The following is a 26,694-nucleotide window of genomic DNA, read 5'->3' on the forward strand; positions in this document are numbered from 1 at the left end:
ACAGGGCATTCTGATCCCAACAGTTCTCTGAGCAGGCATCTGATCAGCTCACTGTTCTAGCAGAGACTGTTCAAAATGTGGCTACCGTGCAGCTGTCTAGATGCTGTAATAATACAGATGAAATTAATAATACAAATTGGGGGAGGGGGGATAGCTGTGACTGTGATGCAGGTCTTGCTTTTAGTGGCCTGAGCCTGTTTCTGGCTTCTGGCTGAGCAATTTGCTTTGTTATGAATTGTGATGGAAGAAGCAGCTGACAAGTATTTATGTTTATAGCAGCATAAGCACACACTAGCTAGCATACATTCTGATACCTGCAATGGGAGAGTTTTCAGTGGGGCTTGCAAATTGGAGAAATGGGGGATCTGGAATGTATGTCTTGCTCCAGGTAAACATGACCTTTTCTCCTGAGTGAGATGTTTGAAGGGTTTACTTGGATATGAGAGGTAGCTGACTGTGTAGAAACTTCCTGTAGCTTTCCAAGGGACAAGCTAGGGTTTTCAAACTAAAGGCTTTCTATTGGTAATAATCCACCCCAGCTGGAGGGAGCTGGACTTCTGGAACGTGGTCAGAGAGGCACAACCCCTCTTTTGGTTATTCTGCACCCAAGGCTCCCCAGCTTCCCCATCTGCTTTGCTGGTGTTAGGCTCTATTATCCAGTTTGGATTCCTTAAACTTGTCTGCTTCTTCGCATTATTTAAATGGTTTGTTTTTATAGCCAGGCCTATATTTATTTCTACCATATGCTTGATGCACACAGGGTGTGTTTTTTCCTGCATGGGTACTCCCCATCTAGGACAAAAAGAAAACCAAGCTGAAGCGTTCATGTTCATAGAAATCCAGCTGAAATAGATCTAGATCTGTGACCTCAAATAAATAAGCACCCAAAAGCCAAATGGGCAACCTGGGAGGCAGCTCCCTTCTTTGGAGCCAGATCTTTGGTCTCTCCCGGCCGGTCTGGTCTCCTCTGCTGGCCTCCTTGTTCCGGGGTTCCGGATCTGTTGGGATCTTCCTCAGCTCTTCTTGGAGATCTGAACTAAATCTCTTTGCCTCCAAAGCTGGGGCTCTGTAGCTGCTTCTCTCAGGATAAAGAGATGACCCCTGCCCTCCCCAGGCTCAGCCTCAAAAGACACAAAAAAAGGAGGGGGGAGGGGAAGAAGAGCCCTGAGGTTCTCAGGGTTACGAGGCTCAGAGCCGCCACCTCTGCCGCAGCTCGGGGAAGAGCTACCGGGTGATTTACCAAGCTGGCTTACCAGTGGCTGGGGGGCTTCTTTCCTCCCCCCTCCAGAACTTCTTTCTGCCCATGCACAGTTTGTCTGCTGTGTGGCAGTTGCCCCAGGTGGGCAAGGCAGAGGCGTAGCAGTGGGGCTAGGGCCATGCTCCGTGCTTGTGACTTGCTTGCAGCACCAGGAAGGTCAAAGTCCAGAATGTGTCTTCTCTTGCTTTGACCTCTCCCTTCTTTCACTGAATCCCAGCTGGTCTCTTCGATCTGGCAGCTGCTCCACGGTCTCCAGCAGAAGGTTGTCCATCCCCTACTTCCTGATTTTTCCCAGGCAGAGGATCTGGGTCACAAAGCTCGTGCTGCCCCCATTGCAGCCCTTAGGTGTGCAGGAACCTTGTATGTTATGGGCCAATCCTGATGTGCAAATCGGATTCAGCTATTTCTGTCATGTTTTTACAGTGGTTTGTGCCCAGGGCTTGCAAGCAAAGGACAAAACTGGCTCCAGTGATCCATACGTTACTGTGCAAATTGGCAAAACGAAAAGGAGAACAAAGACTGTCTTCGGAAACCTGAATCCAATGTGGGATGAAAAGTTTTATTTGTGAGTACTAAAAGATAAAGGTTTTGTGCATTCTTCTTTGCTTCCATTATTCATGGTGTTTATTTGGATGCAAACTTTTTGTGCAGTCTCGGGCTGTGCAAAAAGTTTTGGGCTTTCTCATTCAGCTTCTGAGTTACAGTCAGAACTTTTACCGACTCTTATTATTCAAAGGTCACGTGTTCATGGTATGGAATGATCAGGGAATTGGGCCACATTCTAATTTTGGAGGATGGGAAGCTGGAGTCTTCCACCTTTTCTTGGCCAGGGAAGTGGCCAACTTTTGGTAGACTAGAAGGCACAGTTCATTTGATGTTGGTGATGATGATGGCTTTTCTTAACTGGATTTAAAATACAGTCATGATAGATATAGCCATAGTTTCATCTGCAGCACTGATAACCTTACTGGCAGCAGACTGTCTCTCAGATTGTAGTTTAATTTAAGGAGGGGGGACAGTTTCACTACAGTATGGTGGTTATCCAGGATGGCTGTGTGTAGACTATTCCAGATTTCTTTTCTCTGAATAAACCACAGAGTATTTCTGGAGAGTAGCAGCAGGCCATGGACTTTAGCCCAGTCTGAGCATTTTCTAGAAGCACCTGTTGATCAGTGCTTGGAAAGTAAGCTTCAGAACTCAGATTACAAAAGGAGGATCACCCCCTTGATGTATGTGAACATTTATTTGGTGGTCCTTCTGGTGATTTTTTTTTTTTAAAGTGGAGATCTGAATTTGCTAAAATTGGCAGAATGAGAGTGTGTGACTGGTGAAATTCTACCCCTCCCCAATTCAGCATGTCCCATAATTCAAGACCCAAGTAGGATACTGTCTACAACTAGATAACAGCATCTGTTTGATGGGGTAGTGCCCTGTCCCAGGCCCAGATTTCAGGGGTGATTTTGCATGAGAATCTTGTTGGATGCGATCCCTCCCACCCTTGTCAAAAGAAGGATTGTGCATTACCATTGCTTTTCCATGGGCTCCTTGAGGCCCAAGCAAGGAGAAGGTGTTGCTAGGATGGTTCTTCAAGGGTTGATTCTGGGCTATGGAACCATGGCCTCAGACTCAGTTGGCATGTAGCCAGTACATCCATATTTTCCGAAAAGTAAGCATGAAAAAGCAGTACAGCCTTGGCCAGGAGTCTGATGGGACAGTAAGAATTGAATCATTATCTGCTTGCAAAGACCATCATTGAACAACTTTAAGAGGACGTCCAGCTGTGATTTGCTGTCCTGCCTTATTTCTCCAGCTTGACCAAAGTCCTACCTTTTGTATTTGTTTCACATTTTGCCATGTTTTCTAAGTCCACCGTGATTCAGATCAGGGTTTCCAAGCCAGGTTCATCCTCGTGGCCAGGCTTGTGTCCATTTTCTGCTGCAGTATTCCTCAGTTAGCGTGGGGGAAGCCAGTCTGAGCAAGTGAGCCCTGGGGGCAGGCCCCCTCAATCCTGATGGGGGCCACAGGACTCAAAAGACAGGAAGCGACTTAGGTTGGGTTAGACTTCTGCCCATCAGTTCCTATCTTGAGAAGACCAACTGATAGCAGCAGTCAAGATCCTAGTATGGCTCTCTTCCTTCCTATCCTGACAAAGTTGCAGGATCCAATTTGGGATTTCTGCTTGCAGAGTTAGGGCTTTGCCAGAGGTCTTTGCTCTCCTCTTCCTTGGTGTGCATGCAGAAGGTAAGGTACCTTCTGTCATTGGTCAGGCCTCCTGCCCCCACTGCCGGACTTTCTTCTTTGTCTACTTCTGAACCTCTCATTCTGGGAAGAAGGCAGTCTGCAGCTTTCTCGAGCCTTGGAGAAAATTGCAGCTATTTCCCCCCCACCCCAGATATTGGTGCTTCTCGAGGATTTAGAAGGGAAGACATCAGTGATTGTGGAGTCCTTGAGGTTTTCTGAGCTTGGTTATTTTCTTGCAAATGTTTTGTTACCTGGCTAGGTAACATTTTCAGTGCTAGAATGGAATGGGGTTTACTCTCTGTTTATATGCAGTGGCATGCCCTGCCAGTGTTGGTGGGGGTGTGGGTTTTGTTTTGTTTTATTCCCCGCCCCGCCCAGTAGTTCCTTGATTAGGGTATTGTTTCCTGCTTGATTGTATATCTGGTGATAATCTTGGTGTTAATCTCTACTTCTCTGGATGATGATTGCTGGTGAGGAGATGTTTTGCTTTCCTTTTTACTGTCTCTTTTGAATAGTGTGTAGATGTTGTTTATCTCTATGTGCCTGTTGATGGCTGCCTTGTCTGAATACCGAGCTTCCAGGAATTCCCTCACATTTTTGGATTTAGCTTGGTCTAAGATGGTGACAGTTTCCCAGTTAAAACTATGGTTAAGTCTGTCCATGTGTTGTGAGATTAAGGAGTTTTCGTCATGTCTTCTGACTGCTAGTTGGTACTCGTGGATGCGCTCTGCCAGTCTTCTGCCTGTCTGTCCTACATAGTGTTTGTTACAGTCCTTAAGCTGTATGTTGTAGATGACTCCTGTTTTTTCTTCTTGTGCTACTGGGTCTTTTGGTTTACTTAAGATATTTTGGAGTGATTTTGTTGGTTTGTGTGCTGCAGAGATACCATGTAATAGCATCTGTAATAGTCAGTTGGTGGTTTCTGAGATGTTTCTGATGTATGGCGGTGTGATCCTTTTCATAGCTTGTGTTGGTTGTGTTGTAGTAGGTTGAGTGGTCAGACACTTTTTGATAAAGTTGCGTGGATATCCATTTTGTTGGAAGATGTTGTATAGGTGGTCTTTTCCCTTTTTCTGCTGTTCTGGGTTGCTGCAATGTGTTTGTGCTCGCTTGAATAATGATCTTACACAGCTCCTCTTGTGGGAGGTTGGGATGTTACTTTGGTAATGGAGTACTTGATTAGTGTGGGTTGTGTTCTGATAGACTTGGGTTTCAAATTTGCTCTTGTTTCCTCTGCTGATAAGGATATCCAGGAAGGGTAGTATATTGTTTTCTTCCTCTGTGGTGAATTTTATTCCATTGAAGATGTTGTTGATAGTTTCATGTGTCTTCTCTAGTTGTTTCTTTTTTATTATAACAAAGGTATCATCTACATACTGGATCCATACTTTGGGTTGTATGCGTGGAAGTCCTATAGTTTCTAGGTGTTGCATTACAATCTCTGCTATGAGTCCTGACAGTGGTGATCCCATGGGTGTGCCTCTGATTTGTTGGTATATTCGTCAATCAAACTGACAATAGGTAATGAAGCAGAGGTTGATGAAGTCCATGATTCTGGGTATTTCAATCTGGGTGTATTTGGTTAGGTTGGGTGTGTTGTGTAGTATTGCTGATATGGATTCTTTCGCTAGTTTATTTATTTTTATTTATGCATAGACTTATCCCCACCCATCTCCCCGCAATGGGGGACTCTGGTGGTTTACATCAAATTAAAACAAATAAATACATAATTAAAATTTATAAAAAGACAAACACATCTACACAAATGGAAGGAAGAGAAAAAAATCCAAGAGGCCGATGGAAGCCACACCAGGCCTCTAGGGGGCTAGCCAACCCCATTTCTGACAACCTCCCTCCCCGCCCCAGGCCAGATGGCAGAGCCAAGCCTTCAAGTCCCTCCGAAAGGCCGGGAGTGAGGGGGCCTGTCTCACCTCCGGGGGCAAGATGTTCCAAAAGGCAGGGGCTACAGCAGAGAAGGCCCGCCTTCTGGACCCCGCTAGTCGGAGTTCTTTTGCCAAGGGGGTCCGGAGCATGCCCTCTCTGTGAGATCGGGTGGGACGGGTTGAAATCGTGGGGGCGAGGCGGTCCCTCAGGTAGCCTGGCCCCATGCCATGTAAGGCTTTAAAGGTGATAACCAACACCTTGAATTGGACCCGGAAGCAAACTGGTACTCAATGCAGCTCACGGAGCAAAGGTGTTATATGGGTCCTTCAGACCCCCAAAATAGCTCACGTGGATGCATTCTGGACCAGCTGAAGCTTCCGGATACTCTTCAAGGGTAGCCCCATGTAGAGCGCATTGCAGTAGTCTATCTGGGAGATAACAAGGGCATGAGTGACCGTTCAAAGGGCATCCCGATCCAGGAAGGGGTGTAACTAGTGCACAACCCGAAGCTGTGCAAAAGCCCTCCTGGCCGTGGCTGCCACCTGCTCTTTGAGCAGGAGCCGTGAGTCCAGGAGGACCCCCAAATTATGCACTGGGTCTGTCTGGGGCAGTGCTACCCCATCCAGCACCAACGACGACAACGTCCCGGATACAGAGGCACCATTAACCCACAGCCACTCCGTCTTACCAGGGTTCAGCTGGAGCCTGTTGTTCCCCATCCAGACCCTCACAGCCTCCAGGCACTGCGAGAGGGCGGTCACGGCATCACTTACCTCACCTGGGATGGAGATATATAATTGAATATCATCAGCATACTGATGATACCTCATCCCGTGATGATGAATGATCTCACCCAGCAGTTTCATGTAGATGTTGAAAAGGAGCGGAGAGAGAACCGAGCCCTGCGGCACCCCACAGAGGAGGGGCCGAGGATGGGACTTCTCGCTCCCCATCACCACCGACTGGGACCGGCCCCGAAGAAAGGAGGTGAACCAGCACAAGACCGTGCCACCCACCCCCAAGTCCCTGAGTCGTCCCAACAGGATACCGTGGTCGACGGTATTGAAAGCCGCTGAGAGATCAAGGAGAGCAAGGATGGTCGCCCTTCCACCATCCCGCTCCCACCAGAGATCATCCATAAGTGCGACCAATGCCATTTCCGTTCCATAACCGGGCCTGAAACCTGACTGATAAGGGTCCAGATAATCCGTTTCCTCCAGGACCCTTTGGAGCTGTGATGCCACCACTTTCTCAACCACCTTCCCCAAGAAGGAGAGGTGAGAGACTGGATGAAAATTGTCCAGTATGGTAGGATCCAGGGAGGGCTTCTTGAGCAGGGGGTGCACCAACGCCTCTTTAAAGGGCGCTGGAAACACTCCCTCCTGCAAGGATGTATTAACTGTCGCCTGGATCCAACCACATGTTACCTCCCGAGCTGCTTTCACCAGCCAGGAGGGGCATGGGTCAAGATGGCAAGTGCTGGCCCTCACAGTCTGGAGGATCCTGTCCACTTCCTCAGGAACAACAGGATCAAACCGTTCCCAGATAACTGGGCAAGAATGATCCCCTGGTATCTCCCCAGACCCTGCACCACGCTCGGAGTCCAACTTGGAACGAATTTGCATGATTTTATCCTGCAGGTGCTCTGAAAATTCCTCCATGCGGCCCTGCAAATGAATCTCCAGCTCCCTCTTACCGAGGAGGGATCTAGTGATCCCAAACAGGGCCGCCGGGCGGCACTCTGCGGACGCGATAAGGGCGGAGAAGTATTGGTGCTTCGCCGCTCTTATCGCCACAGTGTAGGCCTTAATAGCGGCTCTAACATGTGTTCGGTCGGATTCGGTCCATGTCTTCCTCCAGCGGTGCTCTAGACGTCTCTTGACCCTCTTCAGCACCCTCAACTCCTCCGTAAACCACAGGGAGTGTCAGGGCCGATGTGGCAAGAGAGGTTGCATAGGCGCAATCCTGTCCAAGGCCCCAGCTGCCTCCCTATTCCAACCAGCAGCCAGGGCCTCCGCTGGACTGTGCAGCAGGTCCACGGGAATGCTCCCCAGCTCCCTCTGGAACCCTGATGGGTCCATCAGGCGCCGGGGGCGGACCAATCGCATGGGTCCTGCCTCCCTGCAGAGGGGGGTGGCATAGGAGAAACTCAGGGTCACCAGGACATGATCTGACCATGACAGCGGGGAAAGCTGTACATCTCCCCTCAGATCACTTTGCCATTGCTCAGACAAGAAAACTAAATCCGGCATGTGGCCACTGTCTCGGGTTGGGTCCCGCACCATTTGAGACAGGCCCATGGCTGCCATGGTAGCCATGAACTCCCGAGCCGCCTCCGAGGACTGCCCCAGGGACGGTAGGTTGAAGTCCCCCAGAACCATAAGCCTGGGGAACTCCACCGCCAGCCCCGAGATGGCCTCCAGCAGCTCAGGCAGCGAGGCTGCCACGCGGCAGGGAGGCTGGTACAGTAGCAGCACTCCCAACTGTTCGCGGGCACCCAACCTAAGAAACAGTGTCTCACAGCCAGAAACTTGTGGAGCAATGCCCCTGAAGGCCACTAGAGACTCGGATGACAACAGCCACGCCTCCTCCCCTGCCCTGGCATCTTGGCTGATGCCACACCGTAAACCCAGCTGGGCACATTTCCGAGAGGGGAACCCCCCCCTCGGGCCCCTGGGGTTTATGGGTTTATGGATGTAAAGAGTCCTGTGACATCAAATGACACCATAATTTCACCTTCATCTATGTGTACATCTTTGATTTTCTGGAGGCACTGTAGTGAGGAGTTGATAGAATATTTGCTGTTCTCTGTGAGATGTCTGAGCTTTTTTGTCAGTTCTTTCGCTATGTTGTATGTTGGAGTCCCTAGCAAAATACATAAATAAATAAAAACAAAACAAAGCCCACACCCCACCAACACTGGCAGGGCGTGCCACTGTATATAAACAGAGCAAACCCCATCCCATTCTAGCACCGAAGATGTTACCTAGCCGGGTGACAAAACATTTGCAAGAAAACAGCCAAGCTCAGAGAACCCCAAGGACTCCACAGTTCAACCCTGAGCTCCGCATATTCTCTTCTATTGGTACATCAGTGATTGTGAAGTTTAATTCTGAAATTCTGTTCCGTGCCCTTTTATTTCTTGTCCTGAGCTGCCTTAGCTACTCCATCTCCCAGCTTTCACTCTAACACATTTGTTTTCTGGCTAAAGTCCAAAAGGTGAAACTTGCCAAGAAGAAGGTCCGCCTCTAGACCTTGATCTGGCAACCTGGTATCTCCCCACTGTGTGATTTCCATCCTTAGTCTTCCTGTTTTTTCATGACTGACTGGCTTGCCTGCAGGTCACAGCCCTTTGTGCCTCTGGAAATGAGCAAGGGCTCCTGAAACCCATGACCATCTTGGCTTCAGTTCAAGACAGGACAGAGTGAGGAGTTTCCTTGCTGCTGGGCACCCACTGAATCTTGGAGGAGATCCTTTGCTGGCTTGCTTTCTCCATGCTCTGACAAAGCCTTGGGAAACAGATTTGGCTTTTTGTCCTGAAGCTATTCTGTGTGGCCCCAAGATTGGCCCGGGCAGGACTATCCTTCCAGGTTCAAGCTCCAGACAACCCAGTACTATCCCCATTGCAGGTGCTTCAGAGCAACTGTTGGGTCACCTGAAATGCTGCCCTTGTCTTCTTAGCTGGTAGTTGTGTTTTGCTGACTCTGGATGGCTCCTTGGGCTGGCTGGCTATCCCTGGGTTCCCAGCTGGCACCAATAGCAGTTTCTCCCCTTGCTGGCTGTTCACTCCAAAATGAGCAAATAAATGTTAACTATCTCAAATAACACAAAACAGTGGTGCTTTTGAAGTCCATGAATTGCTCTTTCCACCTTCATTCTGAGCTAACTGTGTTCGCTTGACTCCTCCTCATCAGGAAATTGGGAAAAGCATGAGTGTTCGGAAATCAAGCTTTGTAGGAGCATATGCTCCATATGCAGTTCACATGAACAGCTTCCTTTCTTGGAAGAAGTTTGGAAAAAACCCTGTGTGTTTACGGCAGAAATTGGCAGCCATGCCAGCCTTATAACAGCATGTTTTCAGCTTTTAAAAATAAAGTGACAGCATTTGTTGAATTAATTAACATACATACGCCCCTTCATAAACAAAGATTAAAAGCAGCCAGATGATTCAGCTAAGGCATTGAGCATGGGGAAAAGGACCAGAGAGGGTATCAGAATGCAATTCTCCTAGTAGGAGTTGGAGCTAGACTCAGCCATGGAAGAAAAAAAGGGTGAATAAGCCCCAGTATTCACCCTGAAGGAATACTGTTGAATAAAAGAAGAGTGAGATGTTATCATCCTTGAGAACTTAGTTGAGAATAAGCTCCAGTGAATATGGGGGAACTTGGCTTGTTCTGTATAAACATCCATCAGATCATGCTGAAATTAGTGGAAGATGATGACAGCTCCCTGACCTAATTGTTGTCTTTAATTTTAAAATATCCAAGTGATGGTCTCTGCAGAAGGAATTTGAAACCTCATTACAGTCCATCAGGAAATGCAGAAGATCTTGGGCCAACTGTGAAGTCAGAGAGGTGGTGACAGGATAGTTATTCCCCTGAAATGTCCCTGAAGAATCCAAAGAAGAGTGAATACTGCACTCGAAAGACCACCCTGGGTGTTCCTGTCTGCCTGCAGTGTGAACCCAGAGCTGTGGTGACCCTTCTTCCGTTCTGCATTGCAGAGAACTGTCCTGTAGTGCTCAGAAAGAAAACTTCAGCTCTCTGAATTTGGCTTTAAGCAATGTCATGCACACATGTCATCTAGAGCTAGCTGTTGCCTGCCTGCCTGCCTGCCTGCCTGCCTGCCTGCCTGCCTGCCTGCCTGCCTGCACGCACACACACACACACAGCATTTGTCTCATTTTTTCCTGAAGCCAAAGAAGAAAGAGTCCTTAGGGCTTACTGGTGGCTTAGGGCTTACTGGTGGCCTCCCAGGCATATGAGAATCACCTCAAAGATTGCCCACTGTTGAAAGGAACTAGGTTGCAGGTGTTAGTACTGGCTTTTGGAGAATTCTGAATGAGGATTCCTTGAATCCGTTCAAAAGAGAATCATGAAAATCAGCCAAAGGTGGCCATTTCCACCTAACTTCTCTCTTGAGAATGTAGTTGTAGAGAGGGTGGGAATTGTTTCCTCCCTTCCAAATCTGCTGAAAAGTGCTGTTGAGCCCTCTGCCCTTTGTAGCTCTGCCTGAGCCCCGGCAATTGTGACAGATGATTTGTGCCACCTATTAGCCTGTGTTTTGTCACCACAGTGTGGTGGGACAGAAGATCCCAGAAGATTTTTGCCAGTCTGGCAGTTTCCTGCGGAGGAACACAGAAATGATGAAACAGAGCATCTGTGGGCACTTGTGTTCCTTGGGGCAATCTGTTGACTGCAGGAAAGTCAGTGGCTTGGCCTCTGCAGCTTGAATGTGCAGTGTTTAAAGCCAGACTCTCAGTAAGTCAGCAAGAACTCCTTTTGTGTCATGGTGAAACAAGGGAGACTTCTACCAGTTCTGGCTGCTGTGGGAGAAAAGATGCTGGCTCTAAAACAATTATTTCTGCTACTATTGTAGGCTTTAAATGTGGAAGAGTGATGTCATTCAACTGTAGTATCTCTCAATCTATTCATGATCTAAGAGATTAAAATAAATGGCCAAGGATTTAGAGTGTACAGCTTTCTGATTACAAGTATGGATTTATTTTACATTATGCAAATTGTTTCTTTGATCCTGCTTGGTCTTCAAATAATCCCATGTTTGCTTTGAAAGAGAAAAGTGGCTATTGTATTGGAAAAACATTCTGTCAATCTAGCTTTTTACATAGTTGATCCTTCCCTCCATTCCCATTTCATCCTTTCTTTTATAATCTAATAGCATCCATGTCTGAATATGCAACCCATAGAATCATGGAGTTGGAAGGGATTTTAGAGGTAATCCAGCTAACCCCCTCCTCAGTGCAGGAACCACAAGAGCATCTCTAACAGATGACCATCTGCTCTATGTTTGAAGATCTCAAGAGAGAAGTCATCACTTCACGTGGCAGTCTGCTCTACTGGCTGACACTCATACAGTCAGGGAGTTCTGGCTTGGTAGAAAAGGCAAATGTTATCAGCAAGAGAAGTGTCCAAGTAAAGATGCTGATTCTCTCCTGTTCCAAGTCCAGCTAAGGATAAAGTTAGAGAGAATGCATTCAGAAACCTCCTTGGTGTGCTCTGTTTATTGATTGGTCTCCTCTTCATTCATGGTGGAGGCAGACCTGTTTTTAAACTCTGGGAACTGCTGCTTCAGATCTCTTCCAGCTGTCAACATAAGCAGATGTTGATGCCTTGGAGACCCTAACATCTTAAAGGAGGTGGCATTTAGAGGTGGAGGCATGTTTTGGAAGAGAATCTAAGTTGTCCACATCTTTGCAAATGATGGGATTGGTGGGATTCCAGTCTCTCAGTAGCAAGATCTCCATGGGCAATTTGCACCTGCTTCTCACTGCAACTTGAGGACAATTGGTGGCCCCCCAGAGCTCACTTCTTTGCCTTCTCTAAATACAGTGGACAGCTGGTGCTGCTTCTTCCTAGACAGGGGCAGCCAGAAGGCATTCTAGATTATGGAGCTCTGCAAAGCCAGGTTCGATGTTTTTTAGGGAGGGGTCTCCATAAATAAAGTGTGGGGGAGGGGTGTTGAAATGGGAGGGAAATGGTCTCCATTCCCATGGCATAGAAATGTCCAAACAGGTCAAGCTCTCTTATGTTAGGTTTCTTAAAGATCTTTGACCCTTCCAGAATTCCCACTAAGAAGCTCCTGGTGTGGGGTGTGTATGTGTGTGGAATAAGGCAATGGTGGATGCAGGGCAGCCAAAGGAATCCTGGAGTCCAGTAAGAAACCGGAGTAGTGCTGGCTGTGACAGATCTGAAAGGTCTCAGGTATCCCTTTGCTCCTTCTCAGGCTGCGCACAGTGCTCAAGCTCCCGAAGAGTACAGAGCTTAAGCCCAAGCGCATCAGATGAAGAACCCCCTCAAAGCCACTGGCTCCCTTGCCTTCGTGTCCAATTCCTGTTGGCCTGGCTGTGAAATCCTCAAGCAGGGGTAGCCAAAACCCCATTCAGAAGGGAGATCTCACTGCACTTTAATAAGTGCTGCTTAGGCAGGAATAAGCTGCAGATGCTTTGCTGGGCATTCATGCTCCCTTGTGCGTCCATTTGGACTGCTGCTCCCCTCAGTCGTAATCGGCTTAGTGATAGATGGGAGATGCGTGAGAGGCTGCAGGCAGGGCCATAACCGTAAAGTATGTTCAATGAAATAGACCACTAAAGGTAAACAGATGTGGAGTCTGTGAAGTGATGTTATTTCCATACCCTACGAATCGGTAAGAAACTCTGAAAACCAAAACTACTTCCTTTCCAAAGGGCTGCGTGTGCTCATAATCCAGGGCTGGCAGGTCTGTGCCACAGAGCGGGTGATGATGGTGGGGGTGGGGAAAAGAGGCAGAGAAGGTCTTGAGGAAATGAAGGGCAGGTCGAGCCCAATAGTTCCTTGCTCGGGAACGAGGGGGGTGGGAAGGCTGAGGTTTCAGAGCAGCACACCGCCTTTGCATGCAGCAGAATTGAATCCAGCTCAGTCCGTTGCATGGGATATTGACATGTAATGCCAGGAATGAAAAGCAGACTAGCTGGGTGAATGGATCACTCAGGTAGAGCTGAAATAAACACAGGCAAGTGGAAGGGTTTAAAAGCTGAGATTCTCAAGACTGGAGGGATCTAGTGTTGATCGCACATTGTGAATGGAAGGAAATGCTTCTTTTCCAAAAAGATCCAGAGTCAATCTTACCTCCAGTGCAGTCTCCAAACAAAGCTTAAGTCTCATGGACCATCTGAGGTGGTGGGCATATCCTGGATTTTGGATGGTTGGGAGCCAGGAGAGGTACCCTCTAGTCAAAACAAGAAAGGAGCAGAAACTTCTAATTGTTCTAGTCAGCAAGCTGGAGAGACCGAAGCTTATCTTGGGACTGCAGGGCCCTCACCAGACTTGCAGCAAACTGGGTATCTCAGAAGATTTTGGTGGCTGATTTTAGCAGCTGTTTCTTTGGGGTCCTGGGCCACGTGGGGAGGCATCTTGGACCGTTGGGCCAAGATTCTAACAGACGAGACTGAACCGGGGGGGTCTCAAATGAGCAGGATGCTTCTTTCAGAATGAGAGTGGAGCCTCCCCCCTGCCCCCTGCATTGTTTTCTAAAAATTGGCAAATGAATTCTGTTGCTGTTCAAGCCTTGAATTAAAACAGTGAAGCCCAGCAGTAGGGACGTTGTCTGGTGTGCTTAGCACAGCGAGAGTCCCCTCCCCAGCAAAGAAGTTTGGCTGTACTGTAGAAATGCAGCCTTTTCTTCTTCAATTATTCATCATGAGGAACGATTGATTGTGCAAAACTGCTGCTGATCCTTGGGGAAGAAGCAGCAGCACCAGCACTCTGAGGGATAATTTCATTTAGGGGCTTGGCCCTTGGGTAGCATCCGTGAGACAGGTGCAGCACAAAGAGCCCCCGGTACAAGAGAATCCAGGACTGGTCAGCTGGGTCTATCATCAAGGACTCTGCTCTTCCAATACTTCAATGGGGCTGGTGTCCAGGCCAGCATTTGAACCCAGGGTCAAATGAGGGTCCAAGGCAGCAGAGGGTCCCCAGGATTGGGGTGGTGGTGGTGGTGTCGGTGTCAGCTGTTTGGATTTCTCCTTTTCAGGCCTAGGCCTTGAAAATTCCACCTCCTTGTCATCTGGAGAGCCATGCCCGGGGCTAAAGAAGACGTGTGGTGGTTGGAAAATCAGAGGCCTAATTAATGATAGCTGGCTGGAAAGAACCACCGCAACAGGGTTATTTATGCAGTGACCTAGATTTGCTTTGTGTATGTTTTTGGTGAGACAGGACATATATTACTTTCCACAAATAAGCCCAGGCAAATCCTTCCCTATAATAGATCAAGAGCTAAACCCAAAACACATTTGTATTTCATTCCAGTTAGCTCCTCTGGACTTGCTGCTACAGTCATCCAGATGCTGAGTCAGAAAGTGCAAGGAAACTTTCTGGCTCAGGGGTTGGGGTGCTTTAACTATGGAGGTTGCTGCTTTCTGTCAGCCCAGCCGACACCCACTCTTTGGGCTTCCAGCCATGCCCTTCCCAAACCTGATCAGGTGGCTCTGGTTTTCTCCAGCCGTGTCTCCCACAAATCTCCCTGCATCCCAGAAGCCTCCAAATGCAGTAGTTGCCTGTCATGCCCAGAGCAGGATGGGCCTTTGACCCCTTGCATTGTGAGATGGGACAAGTGTCTGGAAAGCTTCGTCTCGAAGAGTTACCTGGCCAGGCCTCTTCCTGCAGAGGTGTGACTTTTTGGCTGGGCATGCACAGGGTCCTGGTCCCAGCAGAAATGGAGCTGGGGGACTGGTGGTCCAGTGAGTTGCGGAAACCCAGCTCCTGTCCTGGCCCTTGTTGGTGTTTCCTTAGCCTGGGTTTACCATTGTGCTAGCTGTCTGTGGGGACTCCTTAACAAACACAAAGAAATGGGACCCAGGTGGGAGCTGCATCTTTGCCAGCCCCTGAGCCCTTCCCTGCCTTTCCTTTGCAGTGAATGCCACAATTCCACAGACAGAATAAAGGTCAGAGTTTGGGATGAAGATGATGATATCAAGTCACGAGTGAAGCAGCATTTCAAAAAAGAATCGGACGATTTTTTGGGACAAACTATCATCGATGTGAGAACTCTGAGTGGGGAAATGGATGTCTGGTACAACCTGGGTAGGTGACTCCTGTCTCTGAAAGGAGCAGGAGGGAGTCCAGCCCTTTTCCCACAGCATCCACAACCTCTGAGCAGACCCTTTTCCCTAGAGAGCCTAGCTTTCCCCTGACCCCAGACCCTGGAAGTTGCCTCAGGGCACCTTCTTTGTTTCTTCCCTTCCTATTGGCCAGGGACCTTCTCGAGAAGCAGGTGCCCCCATCCCTTGCTGCAGAATGCAGCTTGCAGCTTCTTGAGTCAAGCAGCGCTTCCTCTTACGTCCCAGATGAAGCCAGTGCACACTTGCTTCTGTGGGCCTGTTGTAGAGGTTCTGCAGCCTGATGAGCAGAATCTGTGGCTCTCCTTACACATGGCAAGAGTCTTCCTTCAATGGAATGAATGGCAGCAATGCCCCTCTCTGCTGTAGCAAGCTGTTCTTCATGACAGCCAACATATTCCTTTTCCTCTTGTTTGCTAGATAAGCGCACTGATAAATCTGCCGTTTCTGGGGCTATTCGCTTGAAACTCAATGTTGAAATAAAAGGGGAGGAGAAGGTTGCACCATATCACATGCAGTACACCTGTTTACACGAGGTATGTGGTGGACGTGGCTTTCCCTTCAGCACATCACCACAGAGGTACGCTTGCAGTAACGTTCCGAGGTTGATGAGGGTTTCCCTGAGTCTGGGAAGAGGTAGCTGGCAGAAAGGAGGCAGGATCACCCTTCCGTGGATTATAGATGCTGGAGAGGCAGGGGGGAAGCAGGTTCTGGAGAAAGCAACATCCCACTAGTTGGGGGAGCTGTGGGGGTAGAAAACAGCTGAAGGCAGCACAGCCATTCCTGAGGCTGAGCCAAGGGGTCCAAACCTTCCCTCCCCCACTTAAGGAACTGGCTTAATATCTCGTCTGCAGCACCCAGCAAAGCCCAAGGCCAGCAGAAGGGCTAAACATGAAGAGAGGAAGCTTCCTTTTGTTAAAGGAGGGCCCTGTGAAGAATGCACCAAAGCAGCACATTGACATTCTTGGCTGCCCGCTTGTCCTGGGGTTGCCCTGCTACCCCCACCATGGGGTGGGTACCTCAAGAATGGCTGGGAACCCAGGATGCTTTTCCCCTGAGCGTCTTGTGCCAAGGGTAAGGATCAAGGGTGCCTGTCACGCTTGTAGCTGAACAAACAAAAGAAGGAGTCAATGAAAACTTAATCCTAATGTAATTCCATCTTCTCTGATAGTAGCCGAAAGTTGAGATTTTCAGTTGAAATGAAAAATGTGTTTCCTTCAGAACCTCTTCCACTACTTGACTGAGGTGAAAGCAAGTGGAGCTGTGCAGATCCCGGCAGTCAAAGGAGATGATGCCTGGAAGGTCTACTTTGATGACGCTGCACAAGAGATTGTTGATGAATTTGCAATGCGCTATGGAATTGAAAACATCTACCAAGCAATGATGCAAGTAGCATCTCATCTTCAGTTGGTGGGCTAGTGGATTGGGCGGAGGCTGGCAGAACAGTTTGTCCCCAGGTTTCTTCAAAGGCTTCTCTTTAGTGAGAGCAGCTATTTCAGCCTGCCTTACGTACCTGCCAGTGGCTGAGCAGATCTCAGTTTGGAAGCCCCCAGCAGAAGAGCGCATTGACTGCCCAATCACATGGAACACAATGTAGATTTCTCTCTCTCCCATCATCCTCAACTATACGCACTTGATCCCTTTAGGTCAAACTGTTCGGCATCCTTTCTTCAGGATCCGAGATCCCCATTGGCCCCAGCGCTGAGGACAATGCTATCAAAGCCAGGGCACTAGGCAGCGTTCAAAGTGTGAAGGTGCCTGAGCGGATTGGACCTTGCTGGTCGAGTCTTTAGGAATAGCTAGCCTTGCTCACTGCTCACTGTGGCAAGGCCATAATGTTGGCAGCCAGGGAAATCAGGAGAGTTTGTGCTGAGAACATCCACCTGGCAGGGAGATGTCCAGAGAGGGAGGGAAGGGTCTACTAACCCTTCCACGCCTGAAGAACCCTCTAGTGGAGTAACGTCCTGCTCTTTCACATACACTGTCCAAAGTTATCAAGCCTGAGTAAGAACTCTCTCCTCCGGCTCATTTACAGAGCTCTCTGTACTTTTGTGTAATTAATGTGGCTGTTCAAATTCAAAAGTAGACAAGGCAGCATTGAAATTCCAGATCACCATCATCTTTTCTGTGAAGATGAAATGGAAATGAAGGTTTCTTGGCGGTTCTAAATACGTAGGTATTAATGATGCCAATGTACAGCCCTCGTTGGAATTTCAGAGAGACCAGCAAGGCAAAGAGGTGTGGCTCCCTTCTGAGAAATTGGTTTGACACACCAAATTAATTTTATTTCAATGTTGAAGCCCAGGTTCTGAAGGAAGCCCTTTTAGCTGTGCCCAAGGAAAAAGGTAAAGCTCTCTGTAAAGGCTTTATCGTTTTAAACATGTTATACTTGTGTACTAATTAATTTCTACAGTGTAGCCAAGCCCCCTCCTAATCAGTGCCTTGCACCAAAGGCATTTGCTGACTGCTGAAAACAGAATTCAGTTGCCCAAAGGAAACCTTTGTTACGGTTCAGTCTTTGAATGCTGGTGCCAGGCCAGCCTTCAGAGCCTTCGTTCCAGAGACGAGAAAGAGAGACGCATCCTTGCTGCCGTTGTGCTTGTGAACTGAGGCATTGATTTATCTGGGGGTGCTCCGTGGCGGAAAGGCAGTCTGTAGGCAGACCTGCTGATCTGGGTAATATGGGCTGAGCCCAACATGGGACCCAGCATTGGACCCACCCACCTCAGGAGCTGCGCTGCTGCTCCCCCTGCTCAAGGAAGACCCTCTGGCAAGGTTCTATTCAGAGAGTAAGCCGGCTTCTGTGGGTATTGACTCTTGATGCAAACCCCTGTGAGGTCTGTTCTGCCTCTCCCTGAAGGGGAGAACTTTCAAGAGTGAGGAGTGGAAGCAAAGCCAAACCACTCCAAGTAGAGAGCCGTGCTCCTGCAGGCCCAGGACACTCAAGCCCTTTGGTCTTGCTGCCAAGAGGTACCTGGCATCTCTGGATAGCAGCCACCTCCTTGGTTTGTCTTTCAGGCACTTCTCTTGCCTGTCTTCCAAATACATGTGCCCTGGTGTTCCAGCTGTTATGAGCACTTTGCTAGCCAACATCAATGCTTTCTATGCTCACACCACAGCCACCACCAGTGTGTCTGCTTCCGATCGATTTGCTGCCACCAACTTTGGGGTAAGTGTGGTTTTCTTCTGCTGCTCCTCACAGTCACTATTCCAATTTATGAACACAGGAAAGTTTCTTCTTTCTCCCAGGCTCTAACATGAATGAAAAACTATAGAAAGCAATCCGTGGGAAGCACCCAAATCCATCAAAATACATCCTTTTATTAGGATCAATTCCGTTAGCCCCAAAAGATTCAATCCTGTTTTCTGAAAGAGCTTCCCCTGGTCTTGAGAATGTTCCTTCCAGTGCCTTGTGGAAGTGTTATGATGAAGCCATAGTTTTATGCATTGTTTCTTTGAGGGACACATCCTTTTCCTTTAGAGCTATTTATGTATTTTAGAAAGTATCATCTCATTTTGCAATGTGGCATTCTGTTCCTGCTGCCCCTGCTGAATGTCACAGAAGCCTGTCTTTCCAGCAAGATGAGGGAATTGTGTGAGACAGTGAGAAAGATACCCCTTGGAGTAAGAAGTGTTAAAGAAAGGTATGGCTTTTGGGGTGCTGGGCCCTGCCTGAGACATTTTATCTCTGACTCTTGCCCCATCCTTTGACAGTCACCGGACTCTGATCTGTATATGCATCGAGAAGGGCATCTTTCTCCTTATTCCAACCTATCTAGGGGAGATTGGGAGAGGGGTGGAAATGGGAATGCTTGCTAGTTCTGCGACTAATCAACCACTTGATCAACCAGTAGAGTCCAGTGAATCAGTAAACAGCTTTGGGTCATGGAGAAGCAATAATGGCACTAGGTTAGACTCAGGAGATAAACCTTGATAATTCTTACTGTTTCTAAAGAAATGTATACATACAAAACTGTTATTAGCCTTGCTGACTGCAGTGAGTAGGATGCATGAATATAAAGGGGTAGCAAATACCAATTTTAGAGATTTGATCCAAAGATGATTTGTCTTCCCAAATCAAACCAAATGGATCTCTTGGGAGATGTACAGAAATGGCTTTAATGTCATCCCACTCGAATTGGCTTGATTATCAAATTGGATCACCAGTCCAAATCAGAAAAAGTTTCAAGTCAGATACCGCCAGATTCACACCCTTCCTGTTACAATTTGTCTCTTGCTAAAGAAAAAGTTTTTAGCATAAGAGCAGAGATTGCCTAAGAATCATGATGTCATGGCACATCTGTGAAAATACAACCTCCAGATCTCAGTGTGTTAAGGACAGAAATTAACTCTTGAAGCTGATGCAGAAGCTTCTTGAAGGCATTGAAGGGAAGCTGCTTCTTGAAGAAACATTCTTCCTTCTTTGTGGGTCAACAGGTGACCAAGGAACAGCCCCCTTTATCCCAGAGATAGTTGACAGCCCCTGGATGCCAACCACCTCGAAGGCTGGGTTTCAGCCCTTGATCCATTGCTTGAGGTGGTGCAGCTCACGTGGGGCTCTTCTTTCTGGTTGGCTACCCAAGACCACAAGGGAACAAGCAAGTGATGTCATAGGCCTGAAAGAGTAGAACGGTTGCTCCTTTGGCTCCATTGCTCTGCCTGCCCAGGGCTGCCAGATGGAACCCTGCTCGTTGTGCTTCCATAGGCGCTTCCATAGACCGTCCCCTTGTGGAGATCCCTGGTCTGGAATCCTTTCCCTTGGCTTTTTGCCTTCCCTAGCATTGCAGCAGGGGCATGCGGTGTGCTAAACAGGCACTTTCTCACTAAAGGACAGCCCTTTAACCAAAGCATGAAGGCAGCTGTGGCTTTAGGAAATAGTTGCCTCAGTCTGGCTGTTGTACAGGGAAAATATGGTGCGTCCATCTGAGCTTCCTTGGAGGCCCACCTGCTGCTTCAGGCCTTGGCAACTGACCTGGGATTTTGTTTCTCCAACCACCATCTTAAGCAACCACAGCCAGCCAACTAGCTTCTACAAAAGAGGCTGGCATAGCAAGGAAGATGGCACTTCTCCATGGAATTGGGGCAGGTGGTCCCCTCTGTGGTTTCCCGGGCTGATCATTCCTGGGCGCAGCCACAGAGGGAGCCTGTGGGCTCCCAGTCAGTGGGCCGCCACTGTAGCCACCTCTTCAGTTGGTCCTGACGGCTCTGTGTGTTTTCCACGCAGAGAGAAAAGTTCATCAGATTGCTGGATCAGTTGCACAATTCATTGAGGATCGATCTCTCTAAATACAGGGTATGTATGCTTTCCTTCTTCCAAAGCACATGGATGCTTTTGCATCAAAGGCCGCCAGCTGGAGAACCAGCCCTTTTGATCGCAGCCAAACTCAGACCGAGGGTTGCCCCGTGATGGAGTAGCTGGTGGGCCAGATTGCGTTGTCGGCAGTCCTTCAGCTCTGCAGCTGCTCTAAAGTGCCAGTTTCTCTGTTTGGCATCTGAAAGGATGCTGAACTCTTAGCTCTTAATTTCCCTCTGTCCAGGAATAAAGCAGAAAGTAGGTTGTGGAGAGAAAGGTGCTTTGGGGGAAAGTTTGGCTCAGCTCATGTGTGAAGGCAATATGGGGGCGCTGGAAAGAGCCAAGGAAGCTTAGCCCCTTCTCATGGGAAATTTGCAGGTTTGGACTAAGGCAGCTGATGAGCCGTGCCGGCTGAGGAGGACGGGAACTGTAATGGGGGCACGGGATTGGGATGGCGTTTCCCTGCCTATTTCTCTCCAGAAGTGCACACAGAGCCTGGGGGCGGCTCTTCCACCCTGTCTGATTTCTGTGTTGGACTGCGGGTGGATAAGCCAGGCTTCTCTGCCCAGCCAAAGGGCTCTGTCTGCATGGGCCCATGGTCGTCTGCCTGCTGTGGAGGTTTTAGCATTTGTCCGTTCCGCTCACCTACAGGAAAATTTTCCTGCCAGCAGTCCAGAGAGGCTTCAGGACCTGAAATCAACTGTGGATCTGCTGACAAGCATTGCATTTTTTCGCCTAAAAGTAAGTTCAGCTCCCTCCCAGATGCTTACATACCAGAATCTAAGTCCAGGATATTTCCAGAATCTTTATTTTTCATACGGACCTTAAACTTTCAATGAAGCCAGCGGAGAGGAAGGAAATCATTTCCTTCCTGCTGGATGCCTCTTCCATCGTGTAAGCTAATAAAATGTGGGACTGTTGAGCCGTCAGGGCTGCTAACGGCGGAGAAGCCTGAAGGTCAGTTCTGGGTCATCCTGTTCAGGTTCTAGAGCTGCAGAGCCCCCCTCGAGCCAGCGCCGTCGTGAAAGACTGCGTCCGGGCCTGCTTGAATTCCACGTACAGATATATTTTCGACAACTGCTACGATCTGTATGCTGGGTTAATGGACCAGGTGAGTGCCTTCTCCTCGCTTACTCTCCCCAAGGGTCCTCAGGCCCACTTTGAGGCAGGTTGAGTCCTGTCCAGCTTTAAAGACCACTAAGAAGAGTAGATCCACCACTAAATGGGGCAGGCATCATCCATACTGGAAGACCCAGGAGGGGGCCAGTATTAGGTTGCCCCAAAGGCCCTGTTCAATCTGTTGTACTCTAATGTGCCCCCCCCCCACCCTGCCCCGAGAAAAGCACATACAAAGGCAGCAGAGGATGCTTGGTAGGGACAATTCTGAGCAGAATAAAGTTGGCTGCCTCTGAGGTTGGGGGAGGGGGCTGTGTTGGTCCCTGGCTCAAAGCAGATGGCCAGTCAGGGTCTCCCACTGACCCAGACCATAGGTAAACACTTGCTAGCTGTGACTGTGTAACTGGAGTTGCCGCAAGTTGGTCCTGAATCGATGCAGAAAGAAAGATCGTATCCCCATCATGACTGCTGTGGTTAGCAACAGCAGTTAAATGGAGCCTCCACATCCAGTGGCAGCCTACCTCTAAATACCAAGTGCCAAGGACTCTAAGGGAACTTAGAGCCAGCCTTGGGGAAAGTGAGAGGGATACTGGGAGAAGGCAGCAAGAGGAAGAAACTCAACAGAACTCCTGATTTTCTTGAGTATAAGATGGGACAGAGCAACTTGAACAGGCTTTCAAGATTCTGTTCTGCTGCTTCACTACAATAAAGAGCCTCCTGGAATCTCTGCTGGGCCTATTTGTTGACTTGGCCTACCTCAAAAGGTTGACATGGATAGTCACCCGGATCTCTTGGTTCAACCTGCTGCTTGTAGACTTCAGGAAGCCTTTGGCTGGGCACTGCTCAAGCAGACCCCTGATCTGCTTGGGGGCCCTCACCAAGCTCTAATCCACAACTGCTTCCTTGGTCATTCCAGCCAGCTGGGTGCTGAAATCATTCCTTTAAACATAAAGATTGGTGATATTCCATCCATGCCATTTCCCTAAATGAAGAGATAAAGACAGGGGACTGGATGGCAAGCCGTGAAATGTAATCAGTTAAAGGAGCCTCCCCTTGAAAATATCACTGGCCACTCTTAGAGCAGGGAAAGGAATAAACATGTATGTTGGGTTGGTGGCCATTCAGGTGTAATCTGTAATTGGAACCTCTCATTTTTCAAAGCAAGGCTCTGTACAAGGATGGTAATGCTTCCCACTTAACCAGTGGCAGAGGACTGTGTTTATCATAATCCTCTGCCAGGCTTCTTGGGGGCAGCAGCCACGGTGACAGCTGTAATACGTGTGGGGGGGCAACTGGGAGGCACTGTTTCCCAAGCTAATCTGGGATGAAGGGAGCTGTCATTGCAACAGCCTGCTTTTGATGGCAAACAAGAACTTAGTCATTGATGCAAAAAACTGAAACCCCCTATCACATCCAAGATGCCTGGTCTGGCCTGGCCTGGCCTTTAGAGCCATAATTTTTCTCTTCGTTTAATCTCTCAGTGACATTTGGAGGTGTCGTTCCCTTTCCAGTCTGCTTCTGTTTACAAGGATCTATTTGGCTCATTTGCCTTGTGAATGTTGAAATGAAAACAGCATTACAGAGCAGGTCTGCATTTGGGCAGGAGGGAACTCTCTGGTTCACATGGCTAAGTTCTGTGCTTGGAAAGATGTCTTCTGTGCATGGCATATCCAGATAATCACCAGATTTGTTGGTGTGTCTAGAGCAAAAAGAGATGCGTACAGTCATGATGCAAACACCCATGGGATGTGGAATTGCAGGACTGTCAAGGAAAGAAATCTTGGACTGTGGGGAGACAGCTCAGTGAGGGGTTAGTGAAAAGGGGTTTTTATGAAAAGGGGTTTGATGGAGGACCAGCTTGCACTGCAGTGACTCCATATCAGTTGTCTCAGGCTACTGTGGGTCTGGCGCAGGATCAGAAAAAGATAAGCCCAGTGTTCTTGGAACAGAGAAGAAAGACTGCAGCATTGGGGCCTTCTCTGTTTAGAAAAGGAGTCAGTCAAGCAGAGAAGATCATGCTAGAGTGCATGCAATTGGGCACGAGAGGAGGAGGAGAAGGAGAAGGAGAAAGAAGGTATTTTTCTTCTCCTTACCTAGCAGTGGGATCTGCCAATTCAGCTGCGTGGCGGAAGATTGCAGGGGCATCTAAGAAGGACTTTCCACACACCACATCATTCTTTACTGAGCACTTTCCCTGCTGACATCACCCAGCCATAGTTGAGGCAACATGTGGCCCTCCTCCTCACTGTTCCCATCACACAAGCAATGGATGGGCGACAGTCTAAGCTACGAGTGGAGAAGGGGTCATAGAGCCTCTTCTCTGAGAGCTGGAGAGACAGATTCATGGAGGAATGGGAGCCTGGCATCCCTCTGCCCCTAAGGAGCAGCTGCGGTGCCCCTCCCTCCTCAGTTACCTACAGTTCCTCTCAGCCTTGGACAGGGGAATAAGATGGCTGAGGGCAAGCAGGTCCTAGAAACTTGTAGCTCCTCAGCAGATTTTGCCCATTTGGAAGGGGCTGTTTGTCAATTTTATATAGCCGCCCATCTCACAAAACAAGTGACTCTGGGTGACTGTAGGTTGAACAGCCGCATAAATGACCAGGCTCCGATTATCACATTTCGGGCCCATTATGTGAAGGCCCAGGTCCCTTGAGAAGTGTTGGGAAAGGTGGAAGGAAGAAGCAAGGTAGATGGACTTGGTTATCGCAGCAGCGGGTACACCATTGGACAACCTGAAGAGCCAGGCTGGAGACAGATCATCCTGGAGAGAGTCTATTGATGTGGGTGCTCAGAGGCAACGTGGACTTGATGGCACAGAACCAACCAATAGCAGCAGCTGTAACAAGCATAGAGGCCCACTGAGTGACTTCCTCTCCTAAGATGAGAACTCTGCCTAAAGAGAGGAAGTGTCTGAGCAAACCCAAAGGGGTTATGCAGAGACCCTTCAAGAGATGTTCTTCTGGGGTGCCGTGAGGTAGAGAAGGAGTTGCCAAGAGTAGTGGTCCTGGAAAAGTCTTTTCTGCAGGGCTTTTGCTAAGTGGAACTGAAAAGCTCAAATGCAGCATTTCCCTCTTTTTGGCCAACAGGGTAAAAAGCAAGATACTCCTCGGGAAGAACAGGGTCCAACGATTAAGAACCTGGATTTCTGGACCCAGCTCATTACCCTGATGATCACCATCATTGATGAAGACGGAGCTGCCTACACTCCTGTCCTGAACCAGTAAGGCGCGAAAGGCCCACAAGTGGAGCTAAGACCACTGGGATGCCCCGCACGGAAGTGTACACCTCCCACACCAGTTGCCTCCAACTTCAGGTTGGAAGTCGAGGCTTTTCTGCAGCTTACTCCAGCGTACTGGGGATCCCTCAGGATACCCACCCCTTGCCCCCTCCCAAGGGGAGGATTCCATGAGTTCCCTCAGCAGCAGTTGTGCTCCTTGTATTGTTAGGCGGTCCCCTCCCTCATGGTCTCTTTCTGGGTGCCTGTCAGGCCTAGCCCAAGGAAATCCAGGAGACCATACAGAAATTATCCAGCAAGGTTTATTAGCTATAACCCATTTATAAGAATCTTCTCAGACTGAAGCCCAGTTTCCAGGCTCAGTCAGTTCACACCAATGGGATTTCTTAGGGAGGTGCCAATTTCCTCTGCTTATCTCTTCCTCGCTCCTCTGGAGATGAGAGCACATTCTTTACTCGCCTCCCACCATTCCAGTCCATCACAGTGCCCTTCCTTTTGCCCTGCAAAACATCCCCAGTTCCTCCTCTCTGCCCTGGTTGACTTTGAGACCCCAGACTTCCAAGGTGGGACCCATCAAGGTCTCAGAAGGGGCTTCCCCAGGAGGGCAGAGTTGCTGCGGATGGGCGAGCAGCTGCCCTGCTGATCGTGCCCCGCTTGGCTTCTTGCAGGTTCCCTCAGGAGCTGAACATGGGCAAAGTCAGTGCGGAGATCATGTGGACCCTCTTTGCGCAGGATATGAAGTTTGCTCTAGAAGGTAAGGAGAGCAAAGGTGGTCAGGCAGGTTGCAGCTTCAGGGTGTGCATGTTGGGGCAGGATGAGGGGCAGTTCCACTCAGCAGCCAGGAAGCAAGCCCCAGTCCCTTCCCTCTCTGGGGTGGGTCTTTGAAGGTGCTTGGCTTCCATCTGCATGAGCCAACAATGCCCCTGGGGTTGGGTGGGTCCTCTAGTCCGACCCCAACCATCACCCATGCACCCTTCTTGCTGTCCCTGGGGTGAGGAGGGGAATTGGCAAAACACCCGTCAGTTTCACCCAGGCTCCCCAATACCCCCCTCTGATAAGGGTTGCAAGGGAACACTGGCAGTAAACAGCCTCAGCCTCAGGAAGTATCCTGTGGAGTACTCAAATTTAGAAGGGATGTTTCTTGGTAGGGCAATAGGCAGAAACAAGCACGACACCAGCGCATGTCAGAGAAGAAGGGCCTGGAGAGTCTCACCGGTGGGGAAGAGGGTTGGAGCAGAGGCCTCGTGTGTGCCGAACTGAAGCGCGGCATACAGACTGCTGGGCATGGCTGGTGCGGGCAGAATGGGAAAACACTGCTTTGGATGCAGAGCAAGGAGGGTGGAGATTGCCTTTTCAGCCTCCTGCCCTTAAGAAACAATTAGTGACTCGCTCTTGCACTGGGGTGAGCAGGAATTGCACAAGAGCCTTGTGGAAAGGCCATCATACAATGGTGTGGAAAGTATTTTTTTTTTCTCTTTACCGCTGCCCTACTCACCTTTCCCCTTTAGCCACTCTTACGAGAGAACTGCAGTGTCTTTCAGCATCTTAGGTTCTCATTAGAAACCATATTAGACCCCTCTTTATGACCAGATTGCCCAGCTCCATCTATCCTTCCACCTCCTGGAATATATATCGCTTTGTGGTAGAACAGTTTACACTCACAGGAAATGTACCTGCCGTGCCTGGCGAGGCATTTCAGAACAGCGATAGATTTGGTTACTAAATGCACGGCAAGGGGAGAGGTTGACTTCAGTTAAAAGAAGAGAGCTGCACTTGGGGCTTCCAAAGGCCACGTTGATCTGGGATTCAACAAGAACCTCAGCCAGCAGCGCAGA

The 26,694-nt window shown here is 48.9% G+C and overlaps 1 protein-coding gene across 7 annotated transcripts in view; it reads left to right on the forward strand.

Moving 5' to 3' along the window:
- Positions 1-26,694, forward strand: part of UNC13C (unc-13 homolog C) — an 81,760-nt gene that overhangs the window by 25,592 nt on the left and 29,474 nt on the right. For all 7 annotated transcript variants that reach the window (XR_015797457.1, XR_015797456.1, XR_015797458.1 and 4 more), the window contains 10 exons: positions 1,682-1,823; positions 15,011-15,180; positions 15,636-15,751; positions 16,437-16,600; positions 18,234-18,384; positions 20,440-20,508; positions 21,160-21,249; positions 21,491-21,619; positions 24,711-24,844; positions 25,528-25,613. Coding sequence is in view for 3 of the 7 variants with exons in the window: in XM_088148189.1 (XP_088004315.1) it covers positions 1,682-1,823; positions 15,011-15,180; positions 15,636-15,751; positions 16,437-16,600; positions 18,234-18,384; positions 20,440-20,508; positions 21,160-21,249; positions 21,491-21,619; positions 24,711-24,844; positions 25,528-25,613 (1,251 nt within the window). In the remaining 4 variants the exon portion in view is untranslated. The remainder of the gene's footprint in view (positions 1-1,681; positions 1,824-15,010; positions 15,181-15,635; positions 15,752-16,436; positions 16,601-18,233; positions 18,385-20,439; positions 20,509-21,159; positions 21,250-21,490; positions 21,620-24,710; positions 24,845-25,527; positions 25,614-26,694) is intronic.

This window comes from Python bivittatus, unplaced genomic scaffold, assembly GCF_059951505.1.
Source record: "Python bivittatus isolate LINGU-HERP-01145 unplaced genomic scaffold, Pbiv_v1 ctg000530_np1212, whole genome shotgun sequence".
Taxonomy (NCBI): domain Eukaryota; kingdom Metazoa; phylum Chordata; class Lepidosauria; order Squamata; family Pythonidae; genus Python; species Python bivittatus.